The 20,680-nt window shown below is 44.9% G+C and overlaps 2 protein-coding genes across 4 annotated transcripts in view; both read left to right on the plus strand.

The window, feature by feature from the left end:
- The first annotated feature begins 459 nt into the window (after nucleotides 1-459).
- Nucleotides 460-4,105, plus strand: LOC115112195 (UDP-glucuronosyltransferase 2C1-like). Its single transcript, XM_065011912.1, has 2 exons — nucleotides 460-643; nucleotides 2,172-4,105. The coding sequence occupies exon 2, from the start codon at nucleotides 2,192-2,194 to the stop codon at nucleotides 3,770-3,772; it is 1,581 nt and encodes a 526-aa protein (XP_064867984.1). The 5' UTR covers nucleotides 460-643; nucleotides 2,172-2,191; the 3' UTR covers nucleotides 3,773-4,105.
- A 5,027-nt stretch (nucleotides 4,106-9,132) lies between these two features.
- The window catches only part of LOC115112197 (neuroplastin-like), a 48,740-nt gene continuing 37,192 nt past the window's right edge, over nucleotides 9,133-20,680 (plus strand). For all 3 annotated transcript variants that reach the window (XM_029639068.2, XM_065011913.1, XM_065011914.1), the window contains exon 1: nucleotides 9,133-9,216. In XM_029639068.2, coding sequence (XP_029494928.1) covers nucleotides 9,141-9,216 — 76 coding nt within the window. In that variant the 5' untranslated portion in view covers nucleotides 9,133-9,140. The remainder of the gene's footprint in view (nucleotides 9,217-20,680) is intronic.

Here is a 20,680-nt window from a genome sequence, read left to right on the forward strand (position 1 = left end):
CAAGCTGTTTACAGGCACAGTAAACTTAGTGTATGCCAACTTCTGACCCACTGGAATTGTGATACAGTGAATTATAAGTGAAATAATCTGTCTGTAAACAATTGTTAGAAAAATGAATTGTGTCATGCACAAAGTAGATGTCCTAACCGACTTGCCAAAACTATAGTTTGTTAACAAGACATTTGTGGAGTGGTTAGAGTTTTAATGACTCCAACCTAAGTGTATGTAAACTTCCAACTTCAACTGTATGTACTGTATAAACCATCTGAGCCTTTACATTTGGATGTATGCCAAACCACTTTAGGGTTGTGAATGAACTAAATGGATTATTATTAGTGTATTCATTGATTGATCAAAATCTGTACCTTGGATTTCCCTTCATGAGGATGTGACATTGTATAGTGAAGGTGTCATGTGGTGTAGTAAATGATATACTCATAAATCCGGCTGTGGGCTATAAATCTAAGTTATACGGTTTCATCCATGGTGTAGGAAGGGGAAGGCTTTATTCAGACTTCTGTGTTTCTCTTTTGCCGATTGACATTGACTGTTCTACTGAGTGGACATTTGTGGAGACGATAACTATTCTGGATGTGGATTTATACATCTTTGCGACCAGGAAGTTGAAAGACTGATTATCAAGGTAAATCTACAGTATTGATAAACTAGAAAGAGCAACAACAAGCTAATTACCTTGGTAAATGTATTCACCTTTTATGCTACTGTACTACTACTGAGGTCAAATTATTAAAACTGCCTTGAAATATTTCCATTCTACTGTATAACTTACTGTACATACCAGTACCTACATATAGTGCCTTCACTTTTTCCACATTTTGTTGTGTTACAGCCTGAATTATTTAAATGGGTAATACTGTTTTTGTCACTGGCCTACACAATACCCCATAATGTCAAAATGGAATTATGTTTTTAAATTTTTTCCAAATTAATTACAAATTAAAACCTGAAATGCCTTGAGTCAATAAATATTCAACCCCTTTGTTATGGCAAGCCTAAATAAGTTCAGAAAATGTGGTTAACAAGTTACATAAGTTGCATGGACTCACTCTGTGTGCAATAATAGTGTTTAACAGGACTTTTTTTATGACTAATCTCTGTACCTCACACATACAATTATCTGTAAGGTCCCTCAGTCGAGCAGTAAATTCCAAACACAGATTCAACGACAAAGACCAGGGAGGTTTTCCAATACCTCGTAAAGAAAGACACCTATTGGTTGATGGGTACAAATAAAAAAAGCTGACATTGAATATCCCTTTGAGCATGGTGAAGTTATCAATTACACTTTGGATGGTGTACCAATAGTAGAAAGTCACTAGAAAGATACAGGCATCCTTCCTACTCAGTTGCCGGAGAGGAAGGAAACCGCTCAGGGCTTGATGGCGGTGATAGGAGAAAACTGAGGATAGATCAACAACATTGTAGTTACTCCACAATACTAACCTAATTGACAGAGTGAAAATACAAACACATGATTGAGTACCACTCTCTCTATTTTCAAGCGTAGTGGTGGTTGGTATCGTTAAGGACTGGGGAGTTTTTCAGGATAAAAAAATAAACCGAATGGAGTTCTCATGTAAATGACATTTTCTATATAGATTTTTTAAAATTAATTTCTAAAAACATGTCTTCACTTTGGGGCGGCAGGGTAGCCTAGTGGTTAGAGTGTTGGACTAGTAACCGAAAGGTTGCAAGTTCAAATCCCCGAGCTGACAAGGTACAAATCTGTCGTTCTGCCCCTGAACAGGCAGTTAACCCACTGTTCCTAGGCCGTCATTGAAAATAAGAATTTGTTCTTAACTGACTTGCCTAGTAAAATAAAGGTAAAAAAAAAAAAAAATTGTCATTAAGGGGTATTGTGTGTAGATGGGTGAGAGAAAAAATGTATTTAATCAATTTTGAATTTAGGCTGTAACACAACAAAATGTGGAATAAGTCAAGAGGTATGAATACTTTCAGAAGTCACCATTAGTATTTGTTTAATTCTTCAAGCTCTGTCAAGTTGATTGTTGATCATTACTAGTCAGCCATTTTCAAATCTTGCTATAGATTTTCAAGCATATTTAAGTCAAAACTGTAACTAGGCCACTCAGGAATATTCAATGTCGTCTTGTCATTCTAATTTTTAAAATATATTACATCTTTCCCAGGTCTTCTGAAAGGATACGAGATGCATCAGTTTATATTCGTCTTAATCACACTCCTGGTCTTATGGCCAACTACTGTTCATGGTGGGAAGGTCCTGGTGTTTCCAGTGGAAGGCAGCCATTGGATCAACATGAATGTCATTATTGAAGCGCTGCATTCAAGAGGTCATAGTGTGTCAGTAGTACGGCCATCAGACAGCTGGTACATCAAGGAAACCTCCCCTCACTACAGTTCAATCCCAATTGATATTCCAGGTGGATTTGATGAGGACTTTGCCACAGTGTTTGTGGGTAGACTTCTGGAGATCCAGAGAGAGGGAAAGGGTGCATGGGCTCGTTTTAAACTGGAAATGGAGCTCACGGTAAAAGCCGGAGAGATGCATGAAAAGATTTGTGAAATGCTTACATACATATTTGAGAATAAAGAGCTGATGAAATCTCTCCAGGATGCAAAGTACGACTTGGTTCTGACTGATCCTGCTATGGCAGGGGGAGTTATACTGGCACACTACCTTAGTTTACCCGTTGTTTTAAATGTCAGATGGACCATTCACGGTGAAGGTCATTTTGCTATAGCTCCCTCTCCTCTTTCATATGTTCCTATGGTAGGGGCAGAGTTAACGGACAAAATGACTTTTCTTGAGAAAGTAAAAAATGTACTGATTTATGGAATGAGCGCTGCTCAGATTGCACATGCTATTAGTCCACAATACACTGCCTTAGTTAGTCAGTACTTTGGTCCTGAGGTCGACTACTTCTCATTGTTTCAAGCTGCTGATTTATGGCTCATGAGAGTTGACTTTGTGTTTGAGTTCCCTCGTCCCACCATGCCTAATGTTATCTATATGGGAGGGTTCCAATGTAAACCTGCCAAGCCTCTTCCCCAAGACCTGGAGGAGTTTGTGCATAGTTCAGGGGAACATGGAGTCATTATCATGTCTTTGGGAACCTTAGTTGCACAGCTTCCTCGTGATTTAACTGATGAATTGGCTGCTGCTTTTTCCCAACTGCCTCAGAAGGTAATCTGGAGACACAAAGGAGACAGGCCAACTACTCTGGGCAACAACACCTTACTAGTTGACTGGATGCCTCAGAATGATCTGTTAGGACACCCTAAGACAAGGCTGTTTGTAGCTCACGGAGGAACAAATGGGGTTCAAGAGGCTATCTACCACGGTGTTCCAATAGTAGGCTTACCACTGATTTTTGATCAACCTGACAATCTTCACAAAATGAAAGCCAGAGGAGCAGCGAAGATCCTGGATATTTTTACAATAAGCAGGGATATCTTCCTCCAGGCCTTACAGGAAGTTCTGGATGAGCCGTCCTACAGGATGAACATGGAGAGACTCTCCAGGCTACACCGGGACGTGCCAATGGAACCCCTGGACACTGCCCTCTTCTGGATTGAGTTTGTCATGAGACACAAAGGTGCTGCTCACCTGCGTACAGAGTCCTACAGAATGCCTTGGTACGCCTACCACTCTGTAGATGTAATGGTGTTTTTACTGGCTGTTGTGCTACTTATTATGCTGACTACTGTTGCAATCATCAGGTGTTTATGCTTCAGGATGTGTAGTAGACTAAAAATTAAACATGAATGAAGTTATTTGAGAAGGCCATTGTGTATTGGCTTGAATAGCAAAACACCAATGACAAATACAGTACATGTTTCATTGAGAAAGCAAAAATGTAAATACATTATTTACTGGCAAGAGAGATTGATACCACATGTTAGCATAATGGATAGTTGCCTACTTGACAGTGATGGATATTAGCATTGTTTTATTACCTCTGCAGCCAAAAACATTTCATATGTATTATATTTCATCATATAAATGATGGCATAACTTCTGTTTTGATAGTCAAGCAAAGCAATAATATTGTATTCTGTACGTGATACATCACTGTACAAAAGCCTGAGCTTTTTTTTCATTTTCATTTATTTAATAAAAAATGCATTGTACAGAGAGACTGTGAGTATGAGCAGTTGTTACATTTTAATTTGTCCCTGGTTAAACCTAATATCCAGTTTTACACATGAGACGACACATAACATTACTCCCTTTCGACAGTGCTACATGTGCATATTCTGCTTAGTATGAGATATATATTTTTTCTCTGAATAATGTCAACTATTGTATGTATTTTAGCTGGGCTTAGGATTGGGCCTGGGAGTCAGTGGTCTGGGAGTGATGGGATGGGCCTCACAATAGAATGAGAAGGCCAGTCAAGAGAGGTACTCCTCCCAGACAGGGTAAAGACCAATCCTTTATTGCATACCTACAGATGGCCACAATGGGCACCATAGGTATTGAAGTGCAGCCTAGCCCAGCCCAGCCCAGCTCAGATACTGGGCCAGTCAAAAGTTTGAACACACTTATTCATTATTATTTTTATTTTTTAAACTATTTTCTACATTGTAGAATAATAGTGAAGACATTAAAACTATGAAATAACACATATGGAATCATGTCGTTACCAGAAAGTGTTAAACATGTTTTTTTATTTTTATATATATACAGTATATATATATATATATGGAATTCTGGAATGCCTTTCCAACAGTCTTGAAGGAGTTCCCACATATGCTAAGCACTTGTTGGCTGCTTTTCTTTCACTCTGCGGTTCAACTCATCCCAAACCATCTTAAATGGTTTGAGGTCAGGTGATTGTGGATGCCAGGTCATCTGATGCAGCACTCCATCACTCTTCTTCTTGGTCAAATAGCCCTTACACAGCCTGGAGGTGTGTTGGGTCATTGTCCTGTTGAAAAACAAATGATAGTCCCACTAAGCGCAAAAAAAGATGGGATGGCGTATCGCTGCAAAATGCTGTGATAGCCATAATGGTTAAGTGTGCCTTCAATTCTAAATAAATCGGAGACAGAGTCACCAGCAGAGCACCATCACACCTCTTCCTCCATGCCTTACGGTGTGAACCACACATGTGGAGATCATCCATTCACTTCACCTACTCTGCGTCTCACAAAGACATGGTGGTTGGAACCAAAAATCTAAAATTTGGACTCATCAGACCAAAGGACAGATTTCCAACATCAACAGTTGATGTTGAGATGTGTCTGTTACTTGAACTCTGTGAAGAATTTATTTGGGCTGCAATTTCTGATGCTGGTAAGTCTAATGAACTTATCCTCTGCAGCAGAGGTAACTCTGGGTCTTCCTTTCCTGTGGCAGTCCTCATGAGAGCCAGTTTTATCATGGCGCTTGATGATTTTTGCGACTGCACTTGAAGAAACGTTCAAAGCTCTCGAGATGTTCCTGATTGACTGACCTTCATGTCTTAAAGTAATGATGGACTGTCCTTTCTATTTGCCTTTTTGAGCTGTTCTTGCCGTAATATGGTGTTGATCTTTTACCAAATAGGGCTATCTGCTGTATACCACCCCTAACTTGTCACAACACAACTGATTGGCTCAAATGCATTAAGGAAAGAAATTCCACAAATGAACTTTTAACAAGGCACACCTGTTCATTGAAATGTATTTCAGGTGACTACCTCATGATGCTGGTTGAGAGAATGCAAAATTGTGCAAAGCTGTCATCAAGGCAAAGGGTCGCTACTTTGAAGAATCTCAAATTTAATATATATATGTAAAAATATTTTTAACACTTTCTGGTAACGACATGATTCCATGTGTTACTTCATAGTTTTGATATCTTCACTATTATTTTACAATGTAGAAAATAGTAAAATTAAGAAAAACCCTGGAATGAGTAGGTGTGTCCAAACTTTTGACTGGTACTATACATACTATATGACCTAGAACTGTGTCTGAAATGAGTCAAAATATATGTCTATGTAAGAAATATACATGAGGTACTGACATCATGAAGCAACCAATTAAAACTGGCTCAACCAGTTAGAATCAGATTGTCTACATGACTGTATAAACATATATTTCATTGAAGGCAGGTCATGAGAGTGTGTAGTGGTATGCACGTCCCAAATTCTCCCACTGTTGCTGGGCCAAATGTGGTTGATGATAATGAAAGAAAAGTCTGCACATGGTAAAGACGTATGTTCATGGTATACACATGTACATTCCATGGGTGCAGCATGCAACCATGTATGGGCTTTTCTTTCATTAGTTTCATGAAATGAAATCACTCTCTGAATGATAGTGCCATTGAAAATGCAAAAGGTAAATCCAAAAAATGGTAAAAGAAATCACCCCCAAAATCCTTATTTACAAATAGAAAGAGTAATTTCAAACATGGGGGGCTGTCCTCTCACGTCGTCCTGGTTCTCAGAGAGCTCATCCTGAGCACGGTGAGCTCTGCTACGTCTGCATCCTGCATCTCAGACTCCTGCTGGCAGCTCTCTCTGATCACATACACTATGAGTCCCACACAGATGATTATGAGAAGAAATATACCTATAACCTGATACATCAGGGGGCAGAAATAAAGATTGAATAAGGTGAATAACATCCTAAATGTGACTGCAATGCATAGACTAGACATCTTTGTCATTGATAACCCACAACTCCATCACCCCACATAAGTAGAGGGCTTTGTAACAGGTAAGAGCAGTGCAGTAACATGAAGAGCTAGGGGCCATATGTATCAAGTGTTTCCGAGTAGGAGTGCTGACTTAGGATCAGTTTAGCCTTTTAGATCTTAATGAATACGATTACATGGACGAGGGGACCTGATTCTAGATCAGCACTCCCTCACTGAATCGCTTGATACATATGGCCCCTAGCTCCTCATTCCACCTCATATAATATGCATAAACATATGCATGTAACAATGTAGTGATATGCATGAAATGAAACTCACTTGAGACACAACAAATAGCTGCTGCGAGCGGAGCATTAGTTCTTGCGGTGTGACATCTCCCTCACTAGTTGGCTCACACCATTTCTGCGGTGCTGCTTTATCAACTATGACAAATCTGCCCTTCCAGTCTGTCATTGCACAAGCAAAGTACTGACCATCGAGGAACAACAAGATCAGCCACACGATTGCAGGAACAAAACTGGAAAAAGACACAGTCTTCCGGCACCACGTATCACACCTGCATCCTTGAATGATCAGCATCAACGTGAAGGCCATGACAGCAGGAATGATGAAGAAGGCAGATGAAAACACTCCGTTCCATTTAGGATTACAAGGACACTCAAACTCCAGCTCCACCAGCTTCTCTAGTCCCATGAGGATAAATCCAAAAGCCACATTTGAGACCAGAGGACTGTTGCTAAGTTCATTTTTCAGTCTGGTAAGCCATTGTTGTCTACTTTCCATACTAAATAGACCAAGAAATGAGAGTAGTAGAGGTAAAAATCCCAACAGAGGGTGTACCGTTGTGAACACATTGGCAACAGTTAAGTGATGCGTGATTAACAGTTCTAGGGGTACGTTTTTCCCTCTGACAAAATGCCACACTTCTACTCTCATTGGTTTTGAACAAAGGAGGGTGTGTCATCGTCACTGACCTTTCCCCAGCTGATTGGCTGGCGGGGCTTTTCAGGTGGGGTTAGATTTTAAATGTACTCTTCCACAGATAAACTAGAGGGAGGAGAGTAAAGTGGAGGGAAGTCCAGTTTGTTTTGCTATTGGGTGAGAAGACCAGCCATTTACAATACTTCCTCTAGCACACAAATACTCACAGTGCAATGGCCGGTGGATACTGTAGTGGGGCAGCAGTTGGCAGCAACTTAGGAATCAATTTCTCAGATACATTTAGCCACAGAATCAGTATATGGACAGTACTACTTAAACAGTGCCCCTCAAATGGATATTGCATGTGTACTGTATACACACTGACTGAATGGGTTGCCATAGTCTGGCCTTTCATTTAGTATAGTGTGTTTCCCACTTGTTTCCAAAAAACATGAATATTTACCCATTACGTATATTGATTTCCCCACTGCTAATGTTCACACAACACAATTTACCCAGTATGATTCAGTTGAATACTGGCTTCTATAATGAACCACCAGATGTCGCCCATGTAACACCACTGCACAGATCTAGAATACAGGGATTAATGGGAGGCCATGTTAGTTAGGGTCAGTCTGATTGATACACAGTCCAGTCTAGTCCAGTAACCTGGAGTCACTGTATCCCGGGTTATGTCTTCCAGTGAAATTAGCTGATACGTGTGGTTCATGGCAGGGTTGTTACCACCCAGTTTCCTATGTATTTACAGTATTATGACGGGGCATGGCATTTGCGAAGATTAAACCACAGCCTATAATTACTTACCCTCAGGCAGGTGGCGGATTGATGATTTACCTGAATTCCTTGCGATTATAGCAATTATCAGTGTCTCTATAATTGTCATTGGTCAAGAGGTCTACTTTGAGATAAACCACCTGAAGTGGCCACTTTCTTTCTCTCTGTGTGCGTGTGTGTTTGCGCGCGAGCGTTTGTGGTTGCCCGCGTTTGTGGATGTGCATCTTGGATCAAGCTTTCCTGCGCCACGTTTCGATGCTAATAATCCACATCACTGTCTGTCAATAAAGACGATTGACTAAATAAATGTGAAATGGAAATCAAATTGATGTAGGCAATAATTCATGCATATTCGGAATGATTGTAAAAATGTACACCTTTATTTTGGGCACTAAAGGTCCTCGTTTCTATGAGCGCCAATGCGCATCGGTCTGCGCATCTCTGATCCTTCAGAACTACAACCGTGGACGCTCTCACTGACATCGAAAGACCTCTTCCGCAATCCGATGAAGGAGGCTCCGTTTATGGCCCTACTACATCAGCATCCCTGACGGAGCTATCGGCCTGTCCTGGACCATTCCTTGCTGCCCTTCATTTCGTTATTTTCCGGAGGACTTTACCTTTATAGCCTTCGTAGATCATTCTAAAGAACTCCGCATCCACTCTGCTATGCACCTTTAGACCAGATCTCTAATTCCCGCGATCAATATCTCATCTCCCACAATCGCCTTATCTCGTCCCTGCCTGGTCCTCTCATCGAACCCCAAGAATGCAGCCCAATGCAGTAATGTTGGCTGTGGTCCTTTTTGGAAACTTGATGCTGCATTACGTCTCGGCTCAAAACGGTAAGAATGAAGATGTGCCCATGCCCGGGATTGTACACAATCGCAGTCAGACACAGTGTCTTGCTAATTGTTCCAATGAGGAGCCTACTGTGACTCGAATATGTTTTTGATTAAGATTTGATGAAGGGGGCGTCTGTCATTTGACATAATGTCAAATATGAGGGCCATGGGCGCATTTACGCATCGAAATATAGTGTTTCTTTGGAACAAACTCGTTTACATAACTCTGTTCACAGTATTTAGGGTCCTCAATTTTTTTACGACCATTTCCCTAAGCACACGATTCTCAATTTTATAGTGTATGGAAATGGATTGAAACTAGATAAATATGCTATTGCAAACCAAAGCATAAATATCTTACAGCAAACCAGAGCATAGTTGTGTTTGCTTGGAATTTCCTAATATAAGCTCTATTAGATATTTCGTTCTGTTTGGAGTTAGTATTATATTATTATTATTTGATGGATACATTGGAATTTCTTAGTCTCCAGGAATGATTTGTCTTCATTGATAAATAGATTACTGAATGCACAGATTGTTGACATGCTTTGATTGTAGTATATTTAGTATTTGGGATGTACGTATTGTTATGTTGTGAAGAAGAGCAGCGTAATGCATTCCTAGCGTAATGGAGATAGATGACTGTTGGAGAACCTGCCAAACAGTCTGCACGACTCACGACTGTTAAGCCCATAGTCTCTGTCTGGCTAAAACACAACAAACAAATCATCGGGCTTTCATAATTAAAGAGGTCAATGTTACACTTTATATGAATGTGTGTGTGTGTGTGTGTGTCATTTCTACATCTCATGTGAATTAACAGGCAGACAATGTCATTGATATCATTCTTAGTGACAGTGTTGATATTTGGAAAGGTCATGACACGTTTTCTGCCCCCCAAATACAATCGGCATTATAGTAAACAGCATCTTTGGTTTCCTGGAAATATTAGGCCCATTAGTGTGTGTTAGTGGAGTTGAGATTCTATTACATAATCACTGTTGGCTCAAAGCAGAGTGTTGATAACCTCAACACATATACACAACTTCCAACAAAACACATTTAGATTATCTGTCTGTAGCCTACATGTTTGAACGTTATAATATCTTATTCCACAATATGATGAATAACCTTTCAAATGATTATCACCAATTACTTTCCACATTTGATTGATTTCAATTGTCTCTCCATGGGCCATCCAAGTTTCTTTCTTTCAGTCTTTGATGAACACACAGTCATTCACAAGGGGCAGCATTGAGGGAAGCATAATTTGCCTGACATGAAGGATGCCTGAGCCTTCTCCTCGTTGCGTGTTAAGGGTTGCTTTCCCTGACATGACCCTGATGGATGGCCAATCCCAGTGAATCACTTCTGTCACCCAGAGGGGGCACACCAATCAGAGGCAGCCTCTACACAAAACACAGGCTAATGCATGTTCTCAGAGCTGAGCTACTACCAGCTATTGGTACATTTTATGACAAAAATGGTTTAAATAACGAAAGTTGCAATTTTCGTTATAGGCCTATAGAAAACAAATAAAAATGCAACAGTCTATTACTGCTAAAACTGACTTTGCTGATAACTACTTTGTTGAGGGAAAATCTACTTGCTACGATTTGATATGTTGTTGTTTCACTAACTATTTGAAGTCGCTCTGGATAAGAGCATTTGCTAAAGGACTGTTAGCACTGTAAACACCGAAAGATTGTAATATGAAGTTGTACAGCAATAGTCACTCAAAGCAGAATAGAGAAATCAATCATTGGCTAAACTATTCTCACTAGAAGAAAAATAAACGCACACCTATTTAGGCGAGGTGCTGGCTAGCGGAGTAGAAAACTTGAAAATAAAAGAGAGCGCACACTCTAGGAGCTCAGATGCAAAAATGTAATTACCAACGTTTCCACAGCCAAGCTGTCTTCATCAGGGTATAGGGTACCCTGACAGCTTGGCTGTCGAAACGTTGGTAATTACATTTTTGCATCTGAGCTCCTAGAGTGTGCGGCTCTCTTTTATTTTCAAGTTTTCTACTATTCTCACTACCAGGGTTGATGTCAATTCAATTTAAATTCAGTCAATTTTGGAAGTAAACTGAAATTCCAATTCTACTTTATGATTCTCTATGAGAAAAACATTTGCATTTCAGTTTGATTCTTGAATTTACTTCGTTGAAATGGAATTGCCACCAACCCTGCTTACTGCTAGTGTACAATGAGTGTACAAAACATTAGGAATACCTTCCTAATATGAAGTTGCACCCCTTTTTGCCCTCAATTCGTCAGGACATGGACTCTACAAGGTGTCAAAAGTGTTCTACAGGGATGCTGGCCCTTGTTGACACCAATGCTTCCCACAGTTGTGTCAAGTTGGCTGGATGCCCTTTGGGTGGTGGACCATTCTTGATACACACAATAAATGATTGAGCGTAAAAATCCTAGTAGCGTTGCAGTTATTGGACAGTCAAACCGGTGCAGCTGGCACCTACTACCATACCCCGATCAAAGGCACTTAAATATCCTCTGAATGGCACACATACACAATCCATGTCTCAAATGTCTCAAGGCTAAAAAATCCTTCTTTAACCTGTTTTCTTCCCTTCATCTACACTGATTGAAGTGGATAGATATAACCATTCACCTGGTCAGTCTATGTCATGGAAAGAGCAGGTGTTCCTAATGTTTTGTACACTCCGTGTACATTCATTAATTGATCTGGTGGATGAATTATGTGTCTATGAGGACAAGCTTTGATGGTCCCCATCCACAAAGTCAGATCTACACCCTCTATTGTTTGGTAAAGCCCAAGTGAAGGCATTCCAGTCTTTTCCCAGTGTTAGTGCCCTCTCCCTGGGTCCCATAGCGACACACAGGGCTCCCTCCACCATGGGCTCTGCTGCTCTGCTGAGACTCCTGGGGGGCTGTGGGAGACAGACTGGTGCTACCTTGTCACTCTGTCTGTCTGAGCCTCACTGTAACTGGTGAAGACTGAGACAGCTCCTTTCTTTATTAGCCTACTGATTTATTACTGTTTATTAAAGTGATGTTGGGGCTTTAGACACTAGTGAGATACAGTTCTGTAGCTAGATACTGTAAAACACATTTATGAGGCTGTTATATAAATACAGTAATACAGTCATATTTTAATGGATGGTATACTGATGCTATTTGGTCGCACAAATATGGGTACATCCTCCAAACAAATGAATTCATATTTCACAGTCTGGATTTAGTGTGAGTGATGTAACGTGGCAGGTTTCACTATGTCACGTTTGATTTCCTCAGCAATATTTCAGATTCGGGGCAATGGCGTGTAAAGAAGTGTAATTATAAGGGCAGGGGATTTAATCACAGTACAGTATGTGTGAAGCAGAGGAGGGAGCTGAGCTGAGGCCATTATACCTCTATATGCTTGGGGAGCCTGACCAACCATAGATGGCTGAGATTCAGCAACAGATATCTGGAGGACTGTAAATAGCATTGGTCCATTCTGCTGCCAGTCGCTATTTATTGAGTGGAGACACAGCACCCTGAGCACAGAGAACTGTGGCTTTAACGTCCTTTTGCGAAAGTGAGTCCATTAACTCTTAATGGGTAGCAGCATCCCTGTGCACAGCTGCTTGGCTCTCTGAAGACTCACTAGATGCATGTGAACCATTTAAGCTCTTAAAGGGCCTCGTTCTTTTATGCATGAGGAATATGAAGAGGGGTTCTCTCCTGTCCCTAACCTGAAGATGCTGCTTATGGCAATGCACCATGGATAATCTCCCCCTATGAACAATTGAACAGCCATAACAGCTGTTCAATTGTTCAGGACATTTGTGTGTAGAATATCCTCTTTTTGAGTTGACATAGAATACAGACCACAATGTGAATTCCTTTGATGTGAGTTACCAATAGAATCGTGAACCAAGTCAAGCATCAACTCAATGCTGCTCTAAATGCGTCTGTTATCTTGCTATAAGACAGAAAGCGACGACCTCTCATTATTTCTTCATGTAGTACAGTATTAGTAGGTTTGTGTGGCTCAAAGCCACAGACAGTTTATCGACACAGTCCCAGCTTGTATCACGAAACACATTTCATGATCAAATTCCCTGAACCAGGGCCAAGCAACATTTTAAAAGGATACCTAAAAATGGCATCTCGCTTACAATTAATAAGGGATTCAATTGACCTAACTGTACGGTACAGAGTAGCTTGGTAACTGTAAGTCCATGTTGTATCACTGCCCATGTTCTGAGTAACAAAGGACACATCTGTGAGACCGGAAAATCTGCTGTGGGACGTAAGCCAGTTCTTCCACTGAGTCACAATAGCCCACTATGAAACATGATACATACTGCACCGATGGCAACAGCATCAGGCACCCCACAGCCTCCAACACAGTACACACCAGACATACTGTAGCTACTGATGATGATACCCAAATGGAAGACGCTAGACGTAATTTGAAACAAAATGGAGACTTAATGTTGTTATGTGGTTGTGTAGAATATTCGTTCTGCGAGATTTGTTTCATGGTTACAATGTGTGTTGTCACAGTGTGTCCACTAAAGAAAACCCCTAATTTGATAGTTGTTGTCACAAACTGTTATGGTGACATAGATGAGTGTCAGCTAGTCCTGTGGTATCTTAACCATGCTAGCTTTGCACAGTGACAGAGGGCCTGGGTTGTCTGTCATCTTGACCTCTGAAAAGGTTAATCGGGGAGCAATGTTTGCTGGTTGAGGGGGATAAGCCCATTTCAGCCGGGGATGGGGGGTTAACTCTCATGAAAGCGGTGGCCCGAATGACCGTCCCTGAGTAGTCACAGTAAGATGGCAGAAGTCACCTCCTCTCTCTTATCTCAGCTGTTGTTGCTAACTGCCATTTATCCACAACACTACTCTAATTCATGCAGGCATCAAGGTTTATTGTTGATTTGTTCAAACGAATGAGGAAATCTATAGCCACCCACCCATCGATGTGTTTAGAGCAGCTCAGAACAGATACATCATCCTTCAACCCACAGCAGTGACTCATTTACAACTGTCAGAGCAGGAGGCTTTGTGAAATCTTGGGCAATCGGCCAAGTGTAACACCTCTTAACCAGATGCTGGAAGCCAGCTAAGTTGGCTCTCCTACAAAAGTCAGATATACTGGCTAAGACAATGGAGCATCACACCACAGTACACTGATACTACAGCTAGATCTGTAATGCCCGTGATTTCAATATCAAATTCCAACATTCATTATATACTCCACTTTGAGTTTGTTTGTATTTATCCAACTATAGATATGCTCATATCTTCCTGCCCGCACAAAAATAAATGCCCTGCACGTAGCCAGTGCAGTGGCCCTTGGGGTTATCTAGCTGAGGTCTGTCTGTGTTGTGGGACTGGGAGGCAGGTTACAGGTGGTTGACTCAAAGCCACTGCATGCCTGCCTGGTGATGTGTGCTCTGCTTTCAGTCCTCATGGGAGAGAGCTCCCCAACTCACTCACTAGGCCGGGCACATGTGTGATGGGCCACCACACAGACTCAGAGGGGATCTATTCACCACAGTATACTCTATATGATGCTGTATGACATAATGAAGTGCCTCGCAGAATAAACAGAGATTAATGGATGCTTGTGATTCAGTCTGTGCTGTATATGAATCCATCCTCATTATGGAATCATTTCATTCACATCACCTATGTAATTGTGGTAGTATACTTTTAATGACATTACAGGCTACTCTCTTCTATGAAAACCTCCTGGTTCTCTTCACTTTCTGTTGCCCTCCAAGAGTGGAGGATGTGAGGCCGGTCCAGTTCTTTGATCTCAGTGGTCTTTTGATCTCAATGCTTTAGTTCGGAGGCAGCCTGAGCAGAGACGATGGGCGTCCAGGCTGGGCTTTACCCTCTGTGATGATGGGGGATGATTTGTTTCAGGAGAAACAAACAAACACTAATTACTCTGCATGTATCTGGGCGTCAGGCAAGATGGCACAAGGTCTGTGTAGGCTGTGGTCTGTGTAGGCTGTGGTCTGTGTAGGCTGTGGTCTGTGTAGGCTCTGGTCTGTATAGGTTCTGGTATGTGTAGGCTCTGGTCTGTGTAAATCAGGCCGGGCTAGTCTGGATCATTTCCAAATCATTTACCCTTTTCCTATTGCCTTATTATTTACAGCTGCCTGTCACTCACTTCTAACTGTTGCTGCCAGGGTACGGTATGATCCTCACCTATATATTGTTCAGTCTCTGGAACATCTTGCTCCGGGTTGACCAGACTAAAGAGTGTTTGGCTTCAGTTGTGTACAGAACATACTGTTTCTAGCTGTGGAAACACAGTGGCTGCATAGGCTAGAAGTGTTTGACCTAAAATGGAAAATTATAGCCTACAGTATAAACACAGTCTCCTGGTTACAAACTGATACAGAACAGCATATTATTTGCCCAACGAAAACGCTAAGTATCTAGGTTATATTGCAATGATGAAATGTTAGGCACAGCTCATTTTAACACAGTACTGATAGCTATGCGTAGGCGTCCAGTAACCTCCCCCCACTAGGCGCCTAGTAACCTTCCCCCACTAGGCAGCTAGTAACCTCCCCCCACTAGGCGCCTAGTAACCTTCCCCCACTAGGCAGCTAGTAACCTCCCCCCACTAGTAACCTCCCCCACTAGGCGCCTAGTAACCTCCCCCCACTAGGCAGCTAGTAACCTCCCCCACTAGGCAGCTAGTAACCTCCTCCCACTAGTAACCTCCCCCACTAGGCAGCTAGTAACCTCCCCCACTAGGCGCCTAGTAAACCTTCCCCCACTAGGCAGCTAGTAACCTTCCCCCACTAGGCAGCTAGTAACCTCCCCCACTAGTAACCTTCCCCACTAGGCAGCTAGTAACCTCCCCCACTAGTAACCTCCCCCACTAGGCGCCTAGTAACCTTCCCCCACTAGGCAGCTAGTAACCTCCCCCCACTAGGCAGCTAGTAATCTCCCTCCACTAGTAATCTCCCCCACTGGTAATCTCCCCCACTAGGCAGCTAGTAACCTCCCTCCACTAGTAACCTCCCCCCACTAGTAATCCCCCACTAGTAATCTCCTCCCACTAAGCAGCTAGTAACCTCCCCTCACTAGGCAGCTAGTAACCTCCCAGACTAGGCAGCTAGTATTCTCCCCCACTAGGCAGATAGTAACCTCCCCCACTAGGCAGATAACAACCTCCCTCCACTAGGCAACTAGTAACCTCCCCCACAAGGCAGCTAGTCACCTCCCCCACTAGGCAGCTAGTAACCTCTCCCCACTAGTAACCTCCCCCACTAGGCAGCTGGTAACCTCCCCACCAGGCAGCTAGTAACCTCCCCCACTAGGCAGCTATTAATCTCCCCCACTAAGCAGCTAGTAACCTCCCCCACTAGGCAGCTAGTACTCTCCCCACTAGGCAGCTAGTAAACTCCCCCTCTAGTAACCTCCCCACTAGGCAGCTAGTACTCTCCCCCACTAGGCAGCTAGTAACCTCCCCCACTAGGCAGATAGTAACCTCCCCCACTAGGCAGATAACAACCTCCTCCACTAGGCAACTAGTAACCTCCCCCAAGGCAGCTAGTCACCTCCCCACTAGGCAGCTAGTAACCTCTCCCCACTAGTAACCTCCCCCACTAGGCAGCTGGTAACCTCCCCCACCAGGCAGCTAGTAACCTCCCCCACTAGGCAGCTATTAATCTCCCCCCACTAAGCAGCTAGTAACCTCCCCACTAGGCAGCTAGTACTCTCCCCACTAGGCAGCTAGTAAACTCCCCACTAGTAACCTCCCCACTAGGCAGCTAGTACTCTCCCCCACTAGGCAGCTAGTAACCTCCCACTAGGCAGCTAGTAACCTCCCCACTAGTAACCCCCCACTAGGCAGCTAGTAACCTCCCCACTAGGCAGCTATTAATCTCCCCCACTAAGGCAGCTAGTAACCTCCCCCACTAGGCAGCTAGTAACCTCCCCCACTAGGCAGCTAGTAACCTCCCCCACTAGGCAGCTAGTAACCTCCCCCACTAGGCAGCTAGTCACCTCCCCCACGAGGCAGCTAGTAACCTCCCCCACTAGGCAGCTAGTCACCTCTCCCCACTAGGAAGCTAGTAACTTCCCCCACTAGGCAGCTAGTAACCTCCCCCACTAGGCAGCTAGTAACCTCCCCACTAGGCAGCTAGTAACCTCCCCAATAGGCAGCTAGTAATCTCCCCACTAGGCAGCTAGTAACCTCTCCCCACTAGGCAGCTAGTAACCTCTCCCCACTAGGCAGCTAGTAACCTCCCCCACTAGGCAGCTAGTAACCTCCCCCACTAGGCAGCTAGTAACCTCCCCCACTAGGCAGCTAGTAATCTCCCCACTAGGCAGCTAGTAACCTCCCCCACTAGGCAGCTAGTAACCTCCCCCACTAGGCAGCTAGTAACCTCCCCCACTAGGCAGCTAGTAGTCTCCCCCACTAGGCAGCTAGTAACCTCCCCCACTAGGCAGCTAGTAGTCTCCCCACTAGTTATCTCCCCACTAGGCAGCTAGTAACCTCCCCCACTAGGCAGCTAGTAACCTCCCCACTAGGCAGCTAGTAACCTCCCCCACTAGGCAGCTAGTTATCTCCCCCACTAGGCAGCTAGTAGTCTCTCCCCACTAGGCAGCTAGTACCTCCCCCACTAGGCAGCTAGTAGTCTCCCCCACTAGGCAGCTAGTAGTCCCCCCCCACTAGTAACCTCCCCCACTAAGCAGCTAGTTATCTCCCCCACTAGGCAGCTAGTAACCTCCCCACTAGGCAGCTAGTAAACTCCCCACTAGGCAGCTAGTAACCTCCCCCACTAGGCAGCTAGTAACCTCCCCCACCAGGCAGCTAGTAACCTCTCCCACTAGGTAGCTAGTAACCTCCCTCCACTAGGCAGCTAGTAATCTCCCCCACTAGGCAGCTAGTAGTCCCCCCCCCACTAGTAACCTCCCCCACTAGGCAGCTAGTTATCTCCCCACTAGGCAGCTAGTAACCTCCCCACTAGGCAGCTAGTAACCTCCCCCACTAGGCAGCTAGTAATCTCCCCCCACTAGGCAGCTAGTAACCTCCCCCACTAGGCAGCTAGTAACCTCCCCCACTAGGCAGCTAGTAACCTCCCCCACTAGGCAGCTAGTTATCTCCCCACTAGGCAGCTAGTAACCTCCCCCCACGAGGCAGCTAGTAACCTCCCCACTAGGCAGCTAGTCACCTCTAGGCTAGGCAGCTAGTAACCTCTCCCCACTAGGCAGCTAGTAACTCCCCCACTAGGCAGCTAGTAACCTCCCCCACTAGGCAGCTAGTAACCTCCCCCACTAGGAAGCTAGTAACCTCCCCACTAGGCAGCTAGTAACCTCCCCCACTAGGCAGCTAGTAACCTCCCCACTAGGCAGCTAGTAACCTCCCCAATAGGCAGCTAGTAATCTCCCCACTAGGCAGCTAGTAACCTCTCCCCACTAGGCAGCTAGTAACCTCTCCCCACTAGGCAGCTAGTAACCTCCCCCACTAGGCAGCTAGTAACCTCCCCCACTAGGCAGCTAGTAACCTCCCCCACTAGGCAGCTAGTAATCTCCCCACTAGGCAGCTAGTAACCTCCCCCACTAGGCAGCTAGTAACCTCCCCCACTAGGCAGCTAGTAACCTCCCCCACTAGGCAGCTCCCCCACTAGGCAGCTAGTAACCTCCCCCACTAGGCAGCTAGTAGTCTCCCCCACTAGTTATCTCCCCCACTAGGCAGCTAGTAACCTCCCCCACTAGGCAGCTAGTAACCTCCCCACTAGGCAGTAACCTCCCCCACTAGGCAGCTAGTTATCTCCCCCCACTAGGCAGCTAGTAGTCTCTCCCCACTAGGCAGCTAGTACCCTCCCCCACTAGGCAGCTAGTAGTCTCCCCCACTAGGCAGCTAGTTATCTCCCCACTAGGCAGCTAGTAACCTCCCCCACTAGGCAGCTAGTAAACTCCCCACTAGGCAGCTAGTAACCTCCCCCACTAGGCAGCTAGTAACCTCCCCCACCAGGCAGCTAGTAACCTCTCCCACTAGGCAGCTAGTAACCTCCCTCCACTAGGCAGCTAGTAATCTCCCCCACTAGGCAGCTAGTAACCTCCCCACTAGGCAGCTAGTAACCTCCCCCACTAGGCAGCTAGTTATCTCCCCCACTAGGCAGCTAGTAACCTCCCCCACTAGGCAGCTAGTAACCTCCCCACTAGGCAGCTAGTAATCTCCCCCACTAGGCAGCTAGTAACCTCCCCCACTAGGCAGCTAGTAACCTCCCCCACTAGGCAGCTAGTAACCTCCCCCACTAGGCAGCTAGTTATCTCCCCCCACTAGGCAGCTAGTAGTCTCTCCCCACTAGGCAGCTAGTACCCTCCCCCACTAGGCAGCTAGTAGTCTCCCCCACTAGGCAGCTAGTAGTCCCCCCCACTAGTAACCTCCCCCACTAAGCAGCTAGTTATCTCCCCACTAGGCAGCTAGTAACCTCCCCACTAGGCAGCTAGTAAACTCCCCACTAGGCAGCTAGTAACCTCCCCCACTAGGCAGCTAGTAATCTCCCCCCACCAGGCAGCTAGTAACCTCTCCCACTAGGTAGCTAGTAACCTCCCTCCACTAGGCAGCTAGTAATCTCCCCACTAGGCAGCTAGTAACCTCCCCCACTAGGCAGCTAGTTATCTCCCCCACTAGGCAGCTAGTTATCTCCCCCACTAGGCAGCTAGTAACCTCCCCCACTAGGCAGCTAGTAACCTCCCCACTAGGCAGCTAGTTATCTCCCCCACTAGGCAGCTAGTAACCTCCCCCACTAGGCAGCTAGTAACCTCCCCCACTAGGCAGCTAGTAACCTCCCCCACTAGGCAGCTAGTACTCTCCCCCACTAGGCAGCTAGTAAACTCCCCACTAGTAACCTCCCCCACTAGGCAGCTAGTACTCTCCCCACTAGGCAGCTAGTAACCTCCCCACTAGGCAGCTAGTACTCTCCCCCACTAGGCAGCTAGTAACCTCCCCCACGAGTAACCTCCCCACTAGGCAGCTAGTAACCTCCCCCACTAGGCAGCTATTAATCTCCCCCACTAAGCAGCTAGTAACCTCCCCCACTAGGCAGCTAGTAACCTCCCCACTAGGCAGCTAGTAACCTCCCCACTAGGCAGCTAGTAACCTCCCCCACTAGGCAGCTAGTAACCTCCCCACTAGGCAGCTAGTAACCTCCCCCCACTAGGCAGCTAGTCACCTCCCCCACGAGGCATCTAGTAACCTCCCCCACTAGGCAGCTAGTCACCTCTCCCCACTAGGCAGCTAGTAACCTCTCCCCACTAGGCAGCTAGTAACCTCCCCACTAGGCAGCTAGTAACCTCCCCCACTAGGCAGCTAGTAATCTCCCCCACTAGGCAGCTAGTAATCTCCCCACTAGGCAGCTAGTAATCTCCCCCACTAGGCAGCTAGTAACCTCCCCCACTAGGCAGCTAGTAACCTCCCCCACTAGGCAGCTAGTAACCTCC

This window comes from Oncorhynchus nerka, linkage group LG27 (assembly GCF_034236695.1).
Source record: "Oncorhynchus nerka isolate Pitt River linkage group LG27, Oner_Uvic_2.0, whole genome shotgun sequence".
Classification (NCBI taxonomy): Eukaryota; Metazoa; Chordata; class Actinopteri; order Salmoniformes; family Salmonidae; genus Oncorhynchus; species Oncorhynchus nerka.